Source organism: Pituophis catenifer, unplaced genomic scaffold, assembly GCF_029215685.1.
Source record: "Pituophis catenifer annectens isolate HBS135680 unplaced genomic scaffold, rPitCat1.0.hap2 SCAF_1, whole genome shotgun sequence".
Classification (NCBI taxonomy): Eukaryota; Metazoa; Chordata; class Lepidosauria; order Squamata; family Colubridae; genus Pituophis; species Pituophis catenifer.
Window position 1 is genome coordinate 301,685,759 of NW_027256881.1, and position 22,771 is coordinate 301,708,529.

At 35.0% G+C, this 22,771-nt stretch overlaps 1 protein-coding gene across 1 annotated transcript in view; it reads right to left on the reverse strand.

The window, feature by feature from the left end:
- The window catches only part of CEP128 (centrosomal protein 128), a 167,849-nt gene that overhangs the window by 66,398 nt on the left and 78,680 nt on the right, over nucleotides 1-22,771 (reverse strand). The window contains exon 18 of the mRNA XM_070931475.1: nucleotides 20,828-21,020. Coding sequence (XP_070787576.1) covers nucleotides 20,828-21,020 — 193 coding nt within the window. The remainder of the gene's footprint in view (nucleotides 1-20,827; nucleotides 21,021-22,771) is intronic.

Consider the following 22,771-nt stretch of genomic DNA (forward strand, 5'->3'; position numbering starts at 1 on the left):
AGGGGGGTGATCAGCTGTGGTGCGCAAAAAAAAGCCTCTGACAATCGCGCTGCTCAGCTGAGATCGTCAGAGGCATTTTTACCTTTTAAAAGCATTTTTTCTACAACCTCTTCGAGAGGTTGTTAAAAAATGCTTTTAAAAGGCTCTGATGATCCCAGCTGAGTTGTCTGATCATCAGAGGCTTTTTTTACTTTTAAAGCATTTTTTCTACAACCTCTTCAAGATTGCCTGATCGTCAGAGTTGCCTGATCGTCAGAGGCTTTTAACAGCATTTTTTCTACAACCTCTTTGGCCGAAGAGATTGTAGAAAAAATGCTTTTAAAAGGCTCTGACGATCCCAGCTGAGTTGCCTGATCGTCAGAGGCTTTTTTTTTTTCCTTTTAAAAGCATTTTTTTTCTACAACCTCTTTGGCTGAAGAGGTTGTAGAGAAAAAATACTTTTAAAAGTAAAAAAAAAAGCCTCTGATGATTGCGCGGCTCAGCTGGGCCTGGGGGGGGGCAGGGATTTTTGCTACCGATACTCCAAACCACCCACCACCATCACTACTGGATCGGGCGATCCAGTCCGAACTGGGAGCATTTCACCCCTGATATGAAGAATGGTTGCAGGAATTGGGTATGGCTACTCTAGAGAAAAGAGGGACTAGGGGTGACATGATAGCAGTATACTAGTATTTGAGGGGCTACCACAAAGAAGATGGGTCAACTTATTTTCCAAAGCACCAGAAGGCAAGACTAGAAACAATGGATGGAAATTAATCAAGGAGAGAAGCAACCTGGAATTAAAGAGATACTTCCTAACAGTGAGAACAATTAACCAGTGGAACAGCTTGCCTTCAGAAGTTGTGGGTGCTTCATCATTTTGGAGGTTTTCTCCGACCTCCGGGTGTTTTGCTGCGCATTGACGACCCTGTTGTTCCGCCAGGCCGGACTATCAACACAATAGTTTTAAATTGGGGTATTTAAATTTTTGGGGGTTTTAAATCTGAGCCAATTTATTTAATTATTTTAAATTTTATATTGTTGTTTTGTCTGTGTTTTTAAATAGGCTGTACACCGCCCTGAGTCCTTCGGGAGAAGGGCGGTATAGAAATAAAATTATTATTATTATTATTATTATTATTATTATTATTATTATTATTATTATTATTATTATTATTATTATTATTATGAAGAGACTGGACAGCCACTTGTCTGAAATGGTATAGAGTCTCCTATTTAAACATGGAGTTGGACTAGGTCCCTTCCAGCTCTATTCTGATTGAATAAATTGAATTGATTGAAAACAAACTCCATACAATATATAAAATTACCACATCTTTTTATTTTACATTGATAATGTTCACAAATGTACAGGAATAATACCGGAGAGGTTAAAAATACTGTTAGGTCTAAGTCAATAAACCTCAAATGCATTTTTGTAAAATTATGGGAACCGCTTTTCATCTATTATGGCAAACTCTGGTATGTTTTTTTCCAAATTTATTTCTATTTCTTATATCAGCATATTAGTCAAAAATGTTGAGCTTAAACTGACTGCTCTTCTCTGGAATTTACATAAATGGGTAGTGATCTGGTTTCTTTTTTAAAAAAAAATTGGAGGGGGGAAATAATGAAACTGCTTGTGCACAGCATTCTGACTTCAGCACTTTTTCACCCTTTTATATTAAGAACACACACATAATGCCCTGAAATAAGGGCTAATGGGATAATTAAATTAGGTATCATCATCATCATCATCATCATCACCACAAACTAAAACTTTCCCCCCATTTTTTTTCCACATTAAATTGCTCTCTAGGGTACTATTTCTAGATTAACTGTTGGTAATGAAAGCTTGTATTCCATTACCCAAGTCTAAAGAGATATGCACAATTGACAAGATCTTTAATTTACTTCTGTAACTTACTTTAGGCATTTGGAAAATGATTTTTAGAAGTGCTAATGTTCAATAGAACAGAAAACTGGCAGTTCACAGCATCCATATGGCAGCTGCTTCCTTAATACTTTAAACATTCAAGCATTCGTGTCAATTGCCATTAGTATCAGTGTAATCACTTCTCTTTATTTATTGTTTAAAAACATAGAACTATTTTTGAACTACTGAGTAATCCTCTCAAATCTTCTACTGCTGCCTGATGTCCTCATTTTTTTCGAGCCTATCATCACCAAAGTTTGTTTCACCATGTACAGAATCAAATTGTCTCAAATACAAAGTTTGAACTCACAGACTGTTCTTTCTTATAGCAAGCATGTGACCAGCTAATCAGTACTGCTTCACTAATGTAAACTGAGTAAAAGGATCGAGTGAGGACAGTGAGAGATATAATGTCATGGCCTTAAATTGAGTAAAAGCCCTTTACATAGACTTAGAATTTCTTATTTTAAAGAAAGATAAAATACATGGCTCCACAGCTAAAATGAAGCATTGGCTAACCTACGGTCACCTTGATATAACAGAACTTCTTGATTTAAGCATAAAGACAATGATATAGTTAACTTAAATCAAACTAATATTAGACTGTTACCAGTTGAACTCAAGACACAAAAGACTGTAAGGCAAATCTTTTTTTAATGACCTGATGATGACCTATGCCAGGACTATGTGGATCATATACCTGCCCTAGTCTTTTTTGATGTCTTGGTGGCCTCTGATACTTTTGACTATGGTGTTTTTCTGCACTGGCTGCAGAAGCTTGGAACTGAAGGCACTTTTTTTATAGTGGTTCTGTTCTTTGGCTAGTTCTAGTCAGCAGTGATCAGAGAGAAGAAATCAGCACTGATACCCAGAAACATGCTGCAATCCTAGACAACACTGGAGATTCTGTCTTCTGATTCCTGGAAACTGTTGTTCTGGATGGGAGGAAAAAGACTTACACCGAATCCTAGTAAGTTGGAGCTACTGTTTGTACATCAGAGTTGCTCTGTGTCCCTTGCATTGTTTCTGGACAGGGTAGGACTGCCCCTGAAAGAGGAGATCTTTGGGGTCTTCCTGGATTCAGGGCTCCTGCTGGAAATTCATTGACATGGATGATTGTCAGAGAATGTATGTTACACCTATTTTGTGTACTTCTGAGTACAGTTTAAAGTGCTGGTTTTAATCTATAAAGCCCTTGTGGCTTGGCATCAGTTTACTTGCAGGACAGCATTTCTCCAATGGAGCTGGCATGATCACCTCAGTCAAGCAGCTGGTTGTCTCCTAGTTTGGGGAAGCCAGAGGGCTGAAACATAGAGGTACTGCATCTTCATAATGGGGCCAGCTGTATAGAATGGTCTCCTTTGGAAGATTTGAATTACTACAACATTATCTAGTTTCCAGACACAGTTGAAAATATAACTTTTCTAGGGGGTGGGGGTGGGTACAATTTTGGTATTTTTAAGTATACTATCTTTTATTATGTATGTTTACTGTTATTATGCCATTGTTTTGTTAACAATATAGGAGCACAATATTGTATTTGCATCCACGTGATGGAATACAAATTTTGACTGTTAATACACTAGTTCATTATTAGAGATTCAACACAATCCCACAGGAGACTATGAGTAACATGTATTGCCAATTACTAATTTTTTTTATAAGGAACAACTGCTTAAAAAAGAGAGAGAAAATTAAAATACAATTAGATAAAATTAATTTAATTTAGATATTAAATTCAAAACATGATTTGCCAACTAGAGACATATGTATGAAAACATGTCTCCTTTTAATAATCATCCAAGTCTTCAATAATTTTCCTTTCTCTGACTTTCATGAAAAGATTATTATAAAAGTAAAAGGGTATTTAACTGGGAATGAGGGTTAAAAAGAACTCAGTTATTTGCACAAACTGAAGTGGGAAAGCAATAGTTAACTGTGTAAAAAAGAAACAATTTATGTGAGGCAAGATTCTGTCATAAAAAGCAAGGGATTAGGCACACTGAGTATGAGAATAGGAATGGTGTGTCTGTGTGTCCATAAGTGTATGTGTATGCATATTTTCTGCCTGAAATTCACTTGGGAGGCCACAAACAGATGCAAATCTTTCCTCAGGAGTACGTGGGCTGAACATAAAACACACATATTTGGAATGTCCTGTTTGTTTCTGTTTGTTAGTTCTTTGTAATTGGATACCGCTGAACAAATTAAGATAGGACCAAAAAAAAAAAAAAAGGAAGAAAACAGAGTATGCACATTTGTGAGGCAACTTTACAGATGCAATTCAGATATTAGTCCAATTCTCTCATCTGTTTGAGAAGGTCAAGAAAGATGGAATACACATGCTTATATTAATTAAGGGAAGATTTGCACTTGCCAAAAATGTATAACAGACTAAAAGAAATACTTAATGTTATATCCACAAATGCACAACTTAGAACATTTTGAAAATCATTATTTCAGTTTTAGAATCAAAGAGCTACTTAACAGCAGCCAGTTTGGTCTAGTCTTTAAGGTACCAGGCTAGAAAGCAAGAGATGGTGAGTGTAAGTCCTCTCTTGGCCAAGAAAGTCAGCTGGGTGACTGAGTCAGTCACTCTCACTCAGCCCAATTCACCTCACAGGGTGGTTGGCATGAGAAAAACAAAAAGGAGGAAGGTGTGTTCACCACCTTAAATTTTTTGTAAAGGTGGAAAATGAATGAAAGCTTTCCTTTGACTCAAGGCAATCCTGTTTTCCTTTTGCCATCTTTTCTTACTATTTATTCTCTCATATGACACTTCTCTCTCTACCCATCACAATTTAACAATTTAAGGTTAAGTTTATTATAATAGATATACAGTATACTTGGCGATACATTAATTTTCTTTTGAGCACACAGATATGACCAAATGGAATCCATTAAAAGTAAATATGACAAATGGGGAAAACCCTCAAACAAACAAATAAACCCTTATAACACATTTCAGACAATAGATTTATAGCCAGGGTTATCAGCCTATACAGACATCAGAGACTGTGCCTTATAAGGTTATAACATTTTACCCAAGATATACAGCTATCATGGATGCATAGCCCTATCCTACTTCTTAGTATGAGCAAAGGGATATAGAAAGTAGAGAAAATGAATAATTTATCCATCTGAAAAAAGATGGAGAAAATGAACAGAAAACATTGCCCTTTAAAGTTCAAGAAATCAGTTTACTTTGTTGTTACACAGTAGGGACTAGACAGTCTATTTTGGTGACTGATGACCATACAAAGAAATGCCATTAGCTTACCAACATAATATATCAAGAATGATCTTCCTGTCTCATATAGAATTTTGTTCCATTTCAAATAAAGGACAAAATGGAAATGTAACTAAAGCTGGTAGTCGAGGAATAAAGGTTTTTATCTGTTACTTCTGTGATTACTTCAGGAATAAAAATACTTACAACACTGGCATGGTAAGAAAAAGATGTATTGAGGTAATGTCTGAACATGGCATCAGGATAAGCTGACAGACAGCTGAATGATTTCCAAGACACAAACAGATATATACTGTATACCGGTAGCGATGACAATCTTTTTGCTACTGGCTATACAGAATAAAGCTCTGCTGGACATTCTACTGACAGAAATTCTGGTTCTTCCATTTCAACTGTAATTTCTCCTTCAGTCAGAGCATTAGGCAGTTAAGTGTCTTTACCTTCTTTTAAGGCAGAATTCGCTAATCAAGTATGTTCAGAAGAAACTTTCCCATATAACCCCCTATGGAAGCGTTTACTGTGAACTCACAGCATCTGTTAAAAGATTTGTTGTTGATGATGTTGATAGCACCTCACTTACTGTGCGAATGATTCGGAGGAGCTCACATGCTGCTCACAATGCCCATTTTCTGGTGTCAGGTGAATCCTTTTTTAATTTCCAAGGTATTTTAATAATCATTGTGGTATTTAAAAGTTGTATAGCTATTTTATTTTTGTGGTTATTTTGGGGTTACTAAAATGTATATTTACTGATTGCCATTACCATTCCAGCTTGATTTTTATTTTGTTTGGGGTGTGGTGTTAAATTTGAATATTGCTTTTAATATTGCTTCTATATAGTTTTGCTTGCTTATAACATGTTTTGACTGATTGTAGAGAACTCAAGCAAAAAGCTATTTATGGCCTATTATTGGGCCTTATATAAACCTTATGTAAAGAAAATAATTAAATAAAATGAATGGAATAGAAGAGAATCTAAGCAAAATAAAAAAATGTGAGAATACAATTAAATGTATTCTGCTGTTCGGTTTTGCAGGTCAAAATCATTCTTCTTGCAGGTAAGTCCTTGCATGCTTCATTATCTTCTCCAAATGAATGCACCCTTTATATGCAACTGAAGATGTGACATTTGGAGGGCAACAAGTTGAGGGAAGCTGATATATGAATGAAATAACTTGGCATTTTTGCAAGCATCTGATTCTGTTTGATTTATTATCATGAATCAAACCTTTATTACGGTCATAGACCATCATATTATCATCATGTAAACAAATTGAAAGGAAAATACTATTGCATTCAAGAAAAAGTAAGAAAGGTCCATTTATATAAAGGCTTTTTGCTACATATTTCTTTTGCCTTCTTATCAACCTCATAGATCAGGGCTTGAAATTCCTGACAGGTCTTTATTCTGCACTTTCAATCATGGTGACTAGTTATATTCATGAGATCAGCGCATGAGAAATTTGGGCTACTGACTATCTTTTTCCTTATCCCAGGTTTCCGTATTCTTCCATTTGTTCCTCCATTTCTCATTTTCTTTATTTTTGTATTCTATCCAGTTACAGTGACCTATAACTGTAACTGTGTGGTACTGAATATGCTTTGAAATGTTGTTCTCACCTGCCACATGCAAAATAACCAAATAATGCTTTTAACATCCAGTACGATCTCACAGATTACAGATTAAGTTTTATATACAAATTATTTATATTTATATATATCAGCATCTCCCAATGGGCAGCAGGGAGCTTGCTGGCTGCTGGAGAAAAAAAGCCTAGAAACTAGTGGATTGGAATTTAACTGAACTAGGGCTGCAGAAAAATCTTGGTTTATGTAGAAAGAACCTGGCTAAAGAGAAATACATACATACATACATACATACATACATACATACATACATACATAGTTCTTTTTTCGTAGGTCTATATGTGCATTACTGTTCTAGCCAGGGTTTTTCCTACGTAAATCAAGATGTTTATATAGCCATAGTTAAGGGACATCCCAAATCACTATTTTCTAGGTTTTATCAGACATTTAAGCAACATTATGCTGTTGGTTGTAAGACTTAAGGGAGACTAAAATAGATCTATTTCTGGCTTATTTGCCTTCATCAGTTAGCCACACCCTCATTTTATGACTCCTCCCTGTAACGGTCAAATATTTATTTTGTTTTGTGTGTGTGTGTGTATACACACACACACACACCTCAAGGAACTTTGTTTGTAGTCCAGGAAAATATAATTAGACCAAAAAGAAAATAATGTTTCATCTTTCCTTGTATCAGAACTTATTATTTTGTAAATTTATATAGCTGCCCATCTCACATACATGACTCTGAGCAAAAGATACATACCACAATCAGCCTGAAAGTACATATAAAATCAAAATTATAATTTTGTAGTTTTGCAAATAGATTTATATGAGTTATTACTCTCAAACATTTTTGCTGGCCCTATATACTAGTGTAATTTGCAGTATATCCATAACCTGAAATGGGACCAGGTAGAATAAAAACAATACAGCACAATGAAATACCTAAGTCTAATATTAAAAATAAGTCATTTTTTTTAAAAAAAATAGCTTTTAAAAATGTTCTTTGAGTATGCCACTATGTCTTTAGTAAAATGGGAATCCCAGAATATCTCATTATTCTTATGCAAAACCTATGCACAAGATATAAAACCACAGTCCAATAGAATACTACAAAATAAACTGGCTACAATTGAATAAAGGAGTAGGACAAGATGCATCTTCTCTCCTTAATATGATGAGCATATAAATATGGAAGTTAGAGTAGAAGATGAGCATGGTTTTAAAACTGGAGGTATAAACATTAATAACCTGTCCCATGCCTATAACACTGAAACGGCATAGATCAGTGATGGTGAACCTTTTCGGTACCGAGTGCCTAAACTGGAACATGTGTGCATGTGTGCATGGCGGAGTGCTGGAAACTCAAAGACCAGCTGGCCGGCATGCGCATACCTGTTTTTTGGCTGTTTTTAGGCCATTTTTCTGGCTGTTTTCAGGCTGTTTTTTGGGCCGTTTTTCAGAAACCAGAAGAGCAGTTGGCAATAGTGCGTGTGCCCACAGAGAGGGCTCTGTGTGTCACCTCTGGCACGCGTGCCATAGGTTCTCTATCACGGGCATAGATAGTTGAAACTGCAAAACTTTAGTAATGAAACTCAAGGAGAACAGTGAAAAATGAGACTAACATTAAAAATGGTAATAATTGAACTAATGACAACAGATACAGCTGAGTATCTGTTGTCGTAGCAATGAAGATATTAAAAGGGTGGATAGTTTCTGATTTTTAGGATTGACTATCAGCCATTAAAGAACCAGCACTAAAGAAATACAATGCATAATAGCACTTGGTAGGGTAAGAATCAAGGCTTTGGAAACAATATTCAGCTGGTCTGACATTTTAATTTATACAAGGATCCAAATCTTCAGACAATGTTTTTTTCCCCCATAACACTTAAACTGGACTTAAGAAACAAGATAGAAAGACAATGTTTTTGAATTTCAGAGTTGGAGAATACTTGAGAATACTTTAATCAGTCAAGAAAACAAAACGATCATTGAACAAATCAACCCCACATTCTCAATGTACAAATAATGAAGCTCAAATAACACTCCAATCATTTTGGATATATTATATGAAGACTTAGCTGTCTGGAGTCTATAACATTAGGAAAGATAGAAAGCAAAAGGAAGAGAAAAACCAGCAGCAGAGTGGATGAACTTGATTACAGAATGAGGGATGTACTGTTGGAAGACTGAAGACACATCATCCTGGAAACGATCTCTGTAGTCACCATCAGTCAACACCAATTAGATGGCATTGTGAAAAAACATTTATCATTCATCAATATATGCACAATTAATAACACCAGAGATCATGCACTAGATATCACTTGCGTTTTCTTGAACATCATCCAGATACACTTATAGGATGATATATAAATTACATTGTTTTATTTTTTAATGTAAACAGGTTCTCTGTATGTGTGCATAGTTTTTATTCAATAAATCTATCTTCTGGCCTTTGGTGTTTGTGTAACCTTATTATTCATTTGAGTGAGATGGGCATTATAGAAATGTGATAAACAAACAAGCAAACAAACAAACAAACAAACAAAAACACATTTTCCATTACTGCAGAAAATTACACTATCGGTCACCCGTGTGAATAAAGTTATTTTCCAAACACATCAGTTTATTGTACATCCACTAACATGTGTAACCTTTGTAAAGAGGTTCTTCACAGAAACATGCATACATATTTACATGCATTTAAGTATATAGGGATGAACAGACTACACTTAGCAACACTGGGAATCTGCATCTCCAGGTTTTTGAATATGCTCTGGAATGTGCATATTGTAACTCACATTTGTACAAGAGCAGAAGGAAAAAACAACACATACGGGATTCAATAGGATAGTAGCTTCATTTTCTAGTCCTCATACAAATTATACAGTGTCACCTTGAGTTGTGAAGTTTATTGCTCTCTGAGTGCATTTTATAAGGCTACTGGGTATAATGCAATCTAATTATATTGGTAATAGATGCCATGAAACAAGAGCCTGTGACATAACAGCAGTTGCTAAATTGTTTTAGTTTCTTTCTCTTCATCCAGCATTAACATTTCTGCTGTGCTAGAAATCTGCAAGTTCCTTTATTAAACATTCATGCAGCTGCTATACTATAGTAAAACATACCAATGAGACATAAGACTGTTTAGTGCAGTACAAAAAATAGTCTTTTAGAAATTACTCACGAATTCCTTCCATCTTGTCTCAATCCAAGCCTTGCCAAAATAATTTTTAATTAATTTGTGTTCTGTTTAAACCAGGGAATAGCTGGATTCTTGATTTCTATGAAAAAGGACATTCCCATTTACAGATTTCTAACTAAAGATTTTTTATCTTATGGAATCTCCTACCTATATTGCAGAATCACGAATCACTAATTTAGGGAGACAACCCATCCTATATAAGTAGTGAGTTCTAGTTTTCCATTAAGTATGAAAGTCAGCTGGGTGATTTTGAGCCATTCTCTTGCAGCCCAACTCACCTCCCAGGAGTGTTATTGTGAGAGGAAAATTGGAAGGGAGCATTAGGTGTACTATTTTGAGATGTACAACATAAAGGAGAGATATAAATCTAATCTAATCCAATGGGATGAAAAATCATTTCTTTTTTCAAACAGATATAGAAAAAATAGTAAACTTAATTAATTCTCTGTGTCTATTCAAGGATGGTTCTTTCTTCGGGGTCATTTACCTTCACTCATATACCCATCCATGCAACTCCTTATAGAAACACACTGATTACTCTCTTAATTCACATATAATTTGGAGCCTACAAGAAGCACCTTGCAAACAGATCAGAAATGAGAAAAAAAATTATTTTGGCCAGCAAGAAAACTCAGAAAGGAAACATGCACTGTAGCTACAGCAGTGATTCAATTCTGAATGACATCCCCAAGAGTTTAGGCCTTTTCTAGAAGCACCGTGAGCTGATAACTGAATACTTGAAAAGGAAAAGCAGCAAATGATATTAAGGGAGTTAACTATTAAGGAATAGTTGAACTTCTTTTAATTTCACAGAATCATTTTAATTTTAAATGTAGTAGTTAAGGAGCTGATGTAGAAACCAGAAGTCTGTGACTTCTAATCCTTCCTTAGGCACAAAAACCAGCTGGTTGACTTTGGGCCAGTCACTCTCTCTCAGTCCAATCCACCTCACAGGGTTGTTGTTGTGGGAAAAACAAAAGGAGGAAGAAGCACTATTATGTTTGCTGCCTTAACTTACTTATAAAGTAATAAAGGTGGGATAAAAATCGAATAAATAAATAAAATAAAATTTACTTGGAACATTTTGAGCAGAGAAAAACTATTCAAATAAAATATTTAGTGAAAAAAATTCAAGAACTTAACACTTCTGCTTCAGTATACTGGTGAATGTTGCAATGGTGATTTAAAAAAATAAATGTGTTTCTTCATTCATTTTTTTAAAGAATTAAAATTGTGAAATTGAAAACTATGCTGTATGAGGATTTCCCAATATTTAAGAACTTGCCTATACTAAATCAGAATTTGGCTCTCTTGTGGTCAGCATTATCAGCAATTAGCACAACAAATCTTGGTAGAAAAGTCTTCTGGCATATTGTCCATAGGCATATTCAGCCACAGGGACGGGGCATATCCTTTTAAAGCAGAAAGACGTGGCATTTTCAAACTTCAATTAGTGGGTTCAGATGGCAATTTATTCACTTCCCAGAGTGCTTCATTAAATGGTTCACACAGCTCTGCTCCTAGAAGATGCTGGGAATTTTAACTTGGATCGTAGTACAAAGCACTCACTCTATCCCTGTCCTTCTTTTCCTGAATATGTTCAGTGGAGGATGATAAAGTGGTTGTTTGGACTCATAAAATATGTTTAAAATTGGGGCGAAATCAACAAGATACTCCAAGCACGTATTTCACTGAAAAGGTGATAAAGCAAAGAAATAAAATGCTACAAAAGTTGGGTGCTGTTAATGAGGGGTGAACAATGAAGATCCAGTGACAGAATCAGGACCAGTTTAATAAAGAAATAGGCATGTTCAGCCAATCAGTATTTATGGCCTATTTAGAATTTGCTTGTGACAGTTTTTTCAAAGCTGACTTTAGGAGGAGGATTTCTGATTTATCTCAAAATCCCCAGCAGATATTTTTGAAAGGAAAATACTATTGCATTCAAGAAAAAGTAAGAAAGGTCCATTTATATAAAGGCTTTTTAAAGAAAGTTGTGTATGCAGCTGCTTTAGCCTGAGGACAAAGTATAGCTTTCCAGTTTCATTTATATCAGACATCAAAGGCAAAGACACACATATTTGTGCAAAGCAATGATAACTAATACTTTAAAAAACAAACAGTGATGGCTGATGGAATGCACTTGATTTAACTATTGTCAATTCAAACAATAGAAAAATATGCTTCTGTGAACATCTCTAAAAATATGCAAAGATACTTAGTTCAGACCCTGTGGGTCAAAGATAAATTCCAAAGGTTTTTAAAATATATTTTAAAAATCAAAGTGGAGCATAACAGGTTATTCTCTGTATATAGAATTTTTACTGTGGGAGAAAACGACGTTTGAAAACATGATATCATCTGAAACAATGGAGACGGAAGAGACGAATAAATAGAAAAATTAAGCACATTGAATATGATCAACATAATGCAAATATTTCATGTTTGTTTATTCCTCAGCTGTAAAATACAATATAAAAACATTTTAGAATATTTTTAGTAAGATAAGATGAAAATATATATATATTTGGAACAACAACACAAATAATTGACATAAAACATTTTCCCCTTTGCATGTCTTTGAAGATGAAGGGAAGAAACAGTGTCTCATGTTCTTGAAAAACTGGGAGAAAAAGTAGAGTCTGTGGCAGTAACCAGCCGAAAGCATCCAAACTTAGAAACAAAAAGGTTGCTGTATGCCTGTTAAACACAGGACCTGCATGGATATGTTAAAAAGTACAAATCAGTTAAGAATAAAGAATCTATTGTTTCTAATGGTATGAAAGTGGCTTTTTAAAAATTTATCTAAATTTTCCATATGATACATAAGTGTATACGCTCCCATCTTATCTGATTTTTATGCTTTTGTTCCAAAGACATGTAATCTTTTCTAGCAGAGGAACTGTTTCAGCTTTCAATCATATTGGTTGAACATTTTTAAATATCTTTTTCAACCTCTTCTTTAAGGTGTGCCACCAGAATTTTTGGCTTTGCATAAAGGACAACACTGAAGATTATATCTTATTTATACTAAATTCATCCTCCTGTGTTAAAGATTTTTTCATATAGTACCACCTGTGGACATTATTATTACTATTATAAGGCCATTCAATCCCATATGGGCATACAATAAAAAAAATCATTACTAAAAGAAAAATACAAGGAGAAGTGGAACATTAGTGTAGAACAATGTTCCACACTAATGTTATCCACAGTTATCCTATCGTTTCAGATAAGTTATCATGAGTTAGTTATCGTTTCAGATAAGTTATCATGAGTTAGTATCCATAAAGGTTTTATACTTTGTTTGTTTTCTGAGAAAGTTCCCTGAAAATGCCAGTGGCATATATTATTGATTGTAATATGATGTATAATTAATAAATGTGATGTTCCTCTATTTGATGTCTAATTGAATATCATTCATCGCTGTTCAGAATTCTACCTTTAAGTAACTAGAGGTGAAGAGTAATGCATGCAATTGTTATTCAGATATACCTTGGATTTAATCCTGAATTTCTTAATATTGTCAACCATATATAAGCTACATTCTGGACTGCTGCCTTTTTATACTTTGATTGAAAATTTAAACAGCAGTATTTAAACAGCAGTATTATAGCCTAAGAGAACCTGTACCTGTAATCACAGGATACAAACCACAGAATATAAAAACTGCTTCTTTTATATAAGTATTTTGCAGTATCCTCCCTCCATGGTAACAATTATGCTGACATTGCAAGATCAACAGTAGGCATATGTGACTGTTTGCTCAGAAAACTAATGGTTGCTATTTTAAAAAATCTTGCCTATTTTTTTAAGAATGCAAGAATTCTTCGTCAGCATTACTAAAAAGAGAAGGAAAGGCATGTGCATGGGATCTGAACCAGTATAAAAACCACATTTCCAATCTAAATACCATTTCAAAATCTTGTCTATAGTTTACTGTACCATGCAGTATAATATACTGTTATATTGGCATCCACAGTTAGACCTATAAAGGTTTCAAATTATCAGAATGTGAAGCCGGTGTTCATATTGATTAAAACCCCCTTCAAAGACCAATTACAGACCAATGCACTCTTAATAGGTTTTTTAAAAAATTGCATAGAGCAGAAACAGGAAAAAAAAAATTCCAACAATACTTCTGTGAACTCTGTTAACGATGGCATCATACTTTTTTATATACAATAAAACAAATATCTTCAGGACAGATATAACAATGATTGCAGATGATTTCATGTGTTAATACACATGAATTAAGGTAAAAATATACCATAAATATATAAGGACATTTATAGGAATTATAAATTATAAACTTATTATAATCCTATAAATGTATAAATATATAAATATAAATATATAAATAAATATATAAATTATGTGTGTGTGTGTGTATGTGTATATATATATATATATTATAAATATAAGCCTATAAATCCAGTAAATTTATATAATATTAAATAAGGAAGGAAAGGAAAGGAGTCCCTGTGGATTTTACTCTGCTAAAGGTAAAGGTTCCCCATATGTGCTAGTCCCATGATGGTGAACCTATGGCACGCGTGCCACAGGTGGCACACGTAGCCATATCAGTGGGCATGCCAGATGAGCTCTAGCGCACATGCGCGTGCCAGCCAGCTGATTTTCGGGCCTTTTGGGCCCACCAGAAGTAGGGAAACAGGCTGTTTCCTGCCTCTGGAGGGGCTGCGGGGGTGGGGAAGGCCTGTTTTTCTTTCTTACCTGGCTCCATATCCTTTCTATGCAACTGCGGAGGGTGAAAACAGCCTTTCCCACTCCCTCGGAGGCCCTCCAAAGGCCTGAAACGGCCCATTTCCCAACTCCCAGTGGGACAGGAAGTGACTTTTTTGCTGTCCCCAGCCTCCAGAGACTCCTAGAGAGGCTGGGGACAGCAAAAAACGTCACTTCCTGTCCCACCAGGAGTTGGGAAATGGGCCGTTTCAGGCCTTTGGAGGGCCTCCGAGGGAGTGTGAGAAAGGCTTTTTTTGCTCTTCCCAGATAAATAGAGAGGATCTGGAACCAGGTAAGAAAGAAAAACGAGCCTACCAGGCCATCGTGTGCCAGAAGCACGGGGGCAGAGGGGGGGTTGCAGGGCGCATAGAATTATTGGTGTGGGCACATGTGTGCGTGACCCTCCCCCGCCCCCCCTCTCCTGGCATGCGATGGCAAAAAGGTTAGCCATCACTGTGCTAGTCGTTCCTGACTCTAGGGGGCAGTGCTCATCTCGTTTCAAAGCCGAAGAGCCAGCACTGTCCGAAGACGTCTCCGTGTTCATGTGGCTAGCATGACTAAATGGCAAAGGCACACGGAACACTGTTACCTTCCCACCAAAAATGGTCTCTATTTTTCTACTTGTATTTTTTATGTGCTTTCGAACAGCTAGATTGGCAGAAGCTGGGACAAGTAACGGGCGCTCACCCATTACTTCGCTAGTTGTTGCCAATTATATGTGGTGGCGATCATTTCTTTTTCAAGACCATATGACTAGCATGATATCATGGAGTGCTGTTTTCTATCAACTGAAGTAGTACCTATATATCTACTTGCATTTGCATGCTTTTGAACTGCTAGGTGGGCAGGAACTAGGCAAAGATTGGCAGTCACTCTGCCAAGCGATAGTTGGATCTTGAACTCGGGATGTCAACTTTCCAACAAGCCCAGAGTCTTGAGCTGAGCCATCAAGCTATCCTTTATAAAATAACATTCTATATAATAATGTAGATAATTGTAGGCATCAAGACTACAATAAACTGTGACTATAGTTCAGTTTGAACTTTAAAAACTTTGTTTTGTGGTAGGTCATACATAATGGCTTCAGGGAAAATAATTTATTCATAACATAAATTTCACCTGTCCAAAAGTTAATTAATCTTTTTTGTCTTAGCAGATTCTCCCTTCCCTCCACCACATACACATTTCTTTATCCTTTCCTTCCCTAAATTAATTGAGAAAGAGAAAAGGGATTATAGACTCTAAATCACTGGTAGGCAATCTTCTAACTTCTGGAAGTGCTCTGTAGGTTTTTCTTTTAAAATTAGAATCTTGAGAGTCAAGTTCATGTCTTCAAAGAGTTCAACACCATCCTTTTACTAAGTCAGGAATCAAGACCACGATTAACCGTGACTACAAGACAAGGAGGAAATGCTCATGCTGCAAGGAACACATTGTAAATAAGAACTGGTATGTCATGGGCATGGATGTCCAGAATTGCCAAGTCAAGCAACCATTTTAATCTACATCTTTGATATTCTTCTTATTCTTGCTTGCTAGTAAAGAACATTCATTTTAATAAGACTATGACTGATCACTATACAAGTTTACCATTTAAAAATGAAGACCAAAATCTTATATTGGAAATCTCAAAAAAAAAAAAAAAATCTAGAAACAATCCTGATAAATTAAATGAGATTCATTCATTCATTCATTCATTCATTCATTCATTCATTTATTCATTCATTTATTACATTTATATGCTACCTATCTCACTATCAAGTGACTCTGATTTCACCACTGCATATATATGGATAGGTTTTGAAATAATCCTTAAAATAAAATTAAAGTCCCCCAAAAGAGGGAGAACCTTAATTATAAATCACTTAAAATTTAAATTATAAGCGTTCCATCTATTAGAGATTTGGGAGGCTCTTCTCAACATTACAGCACGGACCCAGAAAAAATGTTTTTAGTAAAAGTAATTTATCCAATATGATATTTTATATACAGGTAGGTGAATTCAGTTTTTCATGATACATAAAAATGTATCATTGATCTCAGTGGACTTATCCATGACTTCAAATCAAATAGTATAAAACAAAAATCTGAACTCAGCTTTGGTTCCAGAATGGGATCTTTGTTTATTAAATGTAAGTGTTAATATCTTTTGTTAATTACTTCAGTAAGACAAAGGTTCTAAAAACAGTAATTACAGGAAATACAACAGTAGTGAACACAAGTGCATAACATTTTTGCTTGATTGTTTGGGGTCATGATTATTTAAGTGAAAATACTAAAGACTTGCAGAGATGGAAAAACAGAAATAACTATTACCTCTAGAGAGCTACTGATGTCTGCAGTGTGGACACTCATTCTACTGTCTTCTAAAATCCTGTATTCTAATCTACAATGTTTGTTTGATCAAACTGAGAGTTGAACAAACATAATGCACCTCCACCAAAGCAAATAAAACACACTACTATCTGCCTTAAAATATAACCAATATCCAGCCTAAAAAAATCAGCGACATCTGGATTTCACTAAGTCTTAAAAGATTTACAGGGATATGCTCTGAATGCTGGTAACTGGCTTACTTTTTCATTCTAATAGCACAAGATTTAAGAAACAGAAAAAGAACACCCAAGCATCTTAGTAACAGTTTTAAAATGAAGCAGTTCAACGATGTTGGTAACTGCAAAAAGAAAGGGATAAAAATAAAATACCTAGCAATGCTTGAACCTAAATCTCCATGTTCTTCTCCAGTATATTTCTTTTTCCTAAACTTCTCTCTGCTGATTTAATATACATAGTTGCAGAATGAATTACAATTCTTCTGAGATATCAATTTGATAACAGAACTTGCTATTTTTTCCAAAATTAATTTAATTTTCTTGATTAATTATCTCAACTATTATTCACTTTAGCTGAATGAATATTCTGTTTTTATTGCCTTGTACAGGTCAGGCATGTATTTATTATTTATTTATTATTTATTTATTAATCAAATTTCTATACCGCCCTACTCCCGAAGGACTCAGGGCGGTGAACAGCCAAGATAAAATACAGATAATACAAATATTAAAAAATCCCTTAAAATTATTAAATATTTTGGCCAAAATACAGATTAAAACACCCAATTTATAAAATCACGAATTAAAAATTTAAAAGAGGAGAGTTAGGCCAGGCCAGATTGAGGTATTTTTAGCGCTGCAGTCCTCTTTTACACTTTTAAAAACAAAGGGAAAATGTAACATTTGGTGATCAGGCAAAGCAAAATTCAGAATTGGGCTATATGGGTTGTTTTTTAACTGAGTGAACCGGATCTATGTGGGAAACACATCTGTCTTAAGATTGGCCAAACTATTTTATATTTATGCTGATGATAATTCTGATGGCTGGGGTAATTATTTCTGTCAAACTATGTAACAGAAATGCATTGTTTCATAATTTGCCTCCCTCAACCAGGAAATAATAATAATATCTTCAATATTATTAAACAACATCTGCCCACCTCAGATCCTTGGTAAGGATTCCATAGGTGGACAAAAATATAAAATCCAGTGTAATCATCAGGCTGACTGATCAGTTAAAACTTTAACTGAGTGGTTAAAATTATTAGCAACATTTAAAAACAAGCAAGAATATATAAACATCACTAAACAAAAATCCAGGGATGGCAGAAAAAACAAACCTGGAAAGGAACAGGGAAAAGGAAGAAAGAAACCTCAGTGCTCCTCACCAACCTGGACAAAGGGCTAGGACTTCAGGGCCCTTCAAAACACCAGTAGGGTGGTGCCCATTCAAATCTTAGGGGGGACATCATTCCAGAAGGCAGGTGCTGCTACATACAAGGCACATTTCCAGGTCTAAATAGATGGCATTGTTTATGAGGAAGAACACATTTTTATCCCAATCAACATTTCTTCAGCTAACCACAAACACAACTGCAAATTTAGACTTACAAGTCAAAATGAAATGCATGATGATTGAGTTCTATGAGGTAGCAAGTTCTACTTTTACCATAATATTAGCTGCTTAAGAAGAAGATATGTATAATACACTGGATTTTAGACTTAAAAATCTAATGTTATGGTACAATTTCTTTTCACTTCACCAGTTGCTGGTTCATAATAACTGCATTCAGTAAATAAAGCACCTTTCCAATGTATCAAAAGTATACAACCCCTTCACACAATAAACTTTTTTTTTTTTTTTTTTTTTTGCAAAACAAGGAGAAATGTGTATGTTTATGAAAGAGATAATTACGGAATATAAAACAAAACCTAGAAATATGCAGAAAGAGGTTAGAGATGAGAGAAGTAAAAGCTTTTGGCATTTCTGCATCACTGTATTCAAATACAGAAAAGTACAATACTGAGCATATAAATTAAAAGAAATACATTTTTAAATCTATAGGAAAAAAAGCAGAATGTATCATGGATATATATTGTTGTATAATCAAGTTATTTACAAGATACTTAGCTCTATCATAGTTCTAAAATTTGTGTGTGTGTATTTGTAGAAAAGACCTCTTTTTCTAAAGACAGCAAAATAGCTTAAAAATAGATTATGACGTTCCTACCTTGTATAACTGCGCAACTGATAACAGTTTATTTTAATAGTACAAATGCACATATTTTATTTGCTTTGCAAAAAAGATATCAGTCACCAATAGAATGCATAATTAGATAAAAACAAATATAATTAAAATATTTGGGGCCATTTAACAATATTAACCATTTTAGTGCTTTCATCTTGCAAGATTTCTGAGATACAAATAAAATAACACAATATTTATTTCAATGATACAAGAGGAAGAAAGTTGTCAGTACAACATGGAGAAATTCTATAGTTTTTCTTAGATAGAGAGAATGAATTCAAAATGAATAGGGCTTCAATATGTTCTCTTAAATCCTATTTCTTGCAGCTCACAGCATGCCTCTAATCTTTCAACTGGAAAATAAGTTACTCCATTTTACCTATCTTATATATCCAATACTTTAATGTAAGGAAGCACAGCTCAAAGCAGAAAAGCAGAATTACTCCTATCACAACAGTAGGGATGCTCCTGAAAACAGCACTCTCCAATTCTTTCAAAGCATATAATTCATCTTTTGACATACGTTTTCAACACATTGAAAACACCTCACTTTCAACACTTTGGCTAGCACTGGGAAAGTGTTGTTTTTCTGGGGTCAATTTACTTAAGTTAATCCAATCAAATCCTTATTACAGTCATACACCAGCCTAAGAAGGGTGAGATACAACAATTAGTAATTTTAAAAAGCTACAAAATATAAAATACACAAGGGTAAAACAATGTTTGTGTGTGTGTGTGTGTGTGTGTGTGTGTATGAAAGAACAAAATCTATATAAAGAAATCTATAAAAGGGATAAAAATGTTAGTTAAATATAGGGAAACATAAAATTGGCTAATATGACTAACTAAATCTATCACAATACTCAACACTCTTAATTGACAAGTTAAATACTTATTCAGACCTGAGGCCCATGTCATCATCTGAGAAATTTTAATCGCTGCTGCACAGAACCTGAGAATATTATATCTTATAGCAGGATTTGTGTCTGCAAGCGGCAGGGAGGTATAAAATTGTCCTGTGAGACCTGGGTATTTATATGGAGTATTGATGAGATGAGGCTAGTACAGATATCTCTGTCGTACAGACACTGGAGGAGCATGACTCTGTATGTGCAAAGTCAAAGGGACATTACCTCTCCAGGTAGAAAATTTTCCTATATCAGCCTTCAAGGGCAGCCAAGGGGAGGGCATGACATCATGCCAGTGTAAAAGCTCTCCAGTGACTAGGTTACTTCGAGGTTAGTTAAGTATGTCATGGAGAAGCAGATTACCTGTCAGATTCACTGGCAGTACTAGTTTCTCTTCAGATCATATAACTCTTACATGGTGAAAAGAAGGCAACAGTGGACTACCATTTCTAACAGAAACCTCAGCTTTAAACTAATTCAAGATTTCAACTATTTTATTATAAAGAGAAAGAGAAGACAGGAAGGGAGAGAGAGAGAGAGCTTACTAGTTCAATTAGAGGTATGGCTGACATGGGAAATTCAAAAAGTTTTGCTGTTAATTAACATGATTTTATAAACTCACGTTTCTTCTCTTGATAAACATCTTCTAGTAGTTGTTCCTGCTTTTCTATTTGACCTAGGAGGTTTTGGTGCTCAGTCTCCTTGCTCAAGCTCAGCTGCTTTAATTGCTCTCGGCTCTGTAGCAGTTGATGACGAAGCTTCTTTTCCTTGGTGTGTCTCTCCTTCACTTCTTCACAAAGCCATCTAAGTTTAGCCTAGAAGAAAACGTATTCCTATTAAATATACTGGAAGAGAACTTTACCATTCATCAGTTACAGTTCTATCATGTGTATCTACCAAATTCAAAATAAGATAAGGGTCCTGTAACCCAAACCAAGGACTTTTTCAAAATCTTTATTTGTGAAGATTTCGGTCAAATACAGATGGAAGGTAGACAACATCAATAACCATAAATATAGCATGCCTCACAGTTGGGTGCTACCGTAGTTTTCAGCAATTACTCAATCCGCTCAATAGTGGTGGTTTCTTGAGCGATTAAGGGTCTTGGCATAGCTCAAGGATACAACAGAAGAAATGTCAAAGGGCTACTGTGACCAGTTTACAAATAAGTCTAGGAAACAATCAGACAAAAAAAGCCCCTTTCAAATATGTAAGATTTTATTAACGTAGCCTTACAATAAAGTAGAATTAGTTTATTTTGTTCTGCTTCTTGTCTGGTTTACATGGAAAGGCTGGTAATAATTTTGCAAGTCTGAAAGTACAAACTTCCTACCAGTATTTTTAACTGCTTGTTCCTTTACGGTGGGTCCTTCCTAAGTTTCTTTCTCTGATGATTAAGCCACTAAGCTTCTCTTGTCTGATTGTTTCCTAAACAGCACTTCTCCCCAAGGTCATCCACTCCAGGTAACCAATGCAGCTCAAAATATTGAATTTATAATAGTGTAATTTGCCAATGACTATGACAACAGCAAAATGAGAACACAAATATTCTTTTTCTAAGTTACTTACAAGTAGCTAAGAAAAAGTGTTTACTTTGCAAAGGAATAAAATTGACATATGGTCCTCATCACAGCAGTTCCTAATGTTTCTAATAATAAAAGTTCCACAAATATTTCAATGTGCTTAAGTAATCTCAGCTGTTCAAATCATATCCTACAATCATTAGTTTCAGAAATAGGGCATTTGCCCTGTACTTCCTGTGGGAATGTAAATCCCACACATTTCTTCAGTTCTTAATTGAGAGCCTAGAAAATAGGGCCAATTTATATAGTACCCTTAATAACAGGGCAGGATCGTATCACTTCCACTTTTAACTGAAAAATGGCATGTTTGCAGTCTCTTGTGTCCAAAACCTCTGGCCCATACATAGCCCATAAGGAGAAGACTTGCTTGATTTTCTTGTCTACTTTTTTAAATCAACATTTTGTATAAAATGTACAAATCACTTCTATTTATCCATTACCAATTGGAAAAGGAAACCAGATAAATGGGACAGATCATATACCCTTTTAATTTCTTCACTCAAAGTGTAAACACTGTAAAAAGTGCACTGCATAAATGCTGCAACACACTTTATGATTTTTTCATGCCACGATACTTGTGACTTTTTTCTATTTATCATTATTATGTTCCTCACATGAAAACATTATAAACAATCCCAATCAATATCTGTAAAGCTAAAGCATTTTAATAAAATCCAGACATATTCAAAATTATTTTTCTTACCCTGCCCTTCCTCCAAACCAGCTGCAGCTCCATATTCTGAATTAATGGCTCCCTTCCAAATCTCCTTGAAATTCCAAGAGGATAAAGCGGGTTCCTTTTGGAAAGGTCATTCTTAGAAATTTTACTGTGTATACAAAGTTCATTGCTCTGGCCCTCTAAAAGTAGGCACTGTATTTAATCTCTTCACAGAGTTCAATTGCAAAGGCAGGAACCCAGGCAGTGAAAGAGTTGATGGATAAAGCAGTATTTCTTAACAAAACAATTATTAAGTCAATTTGTT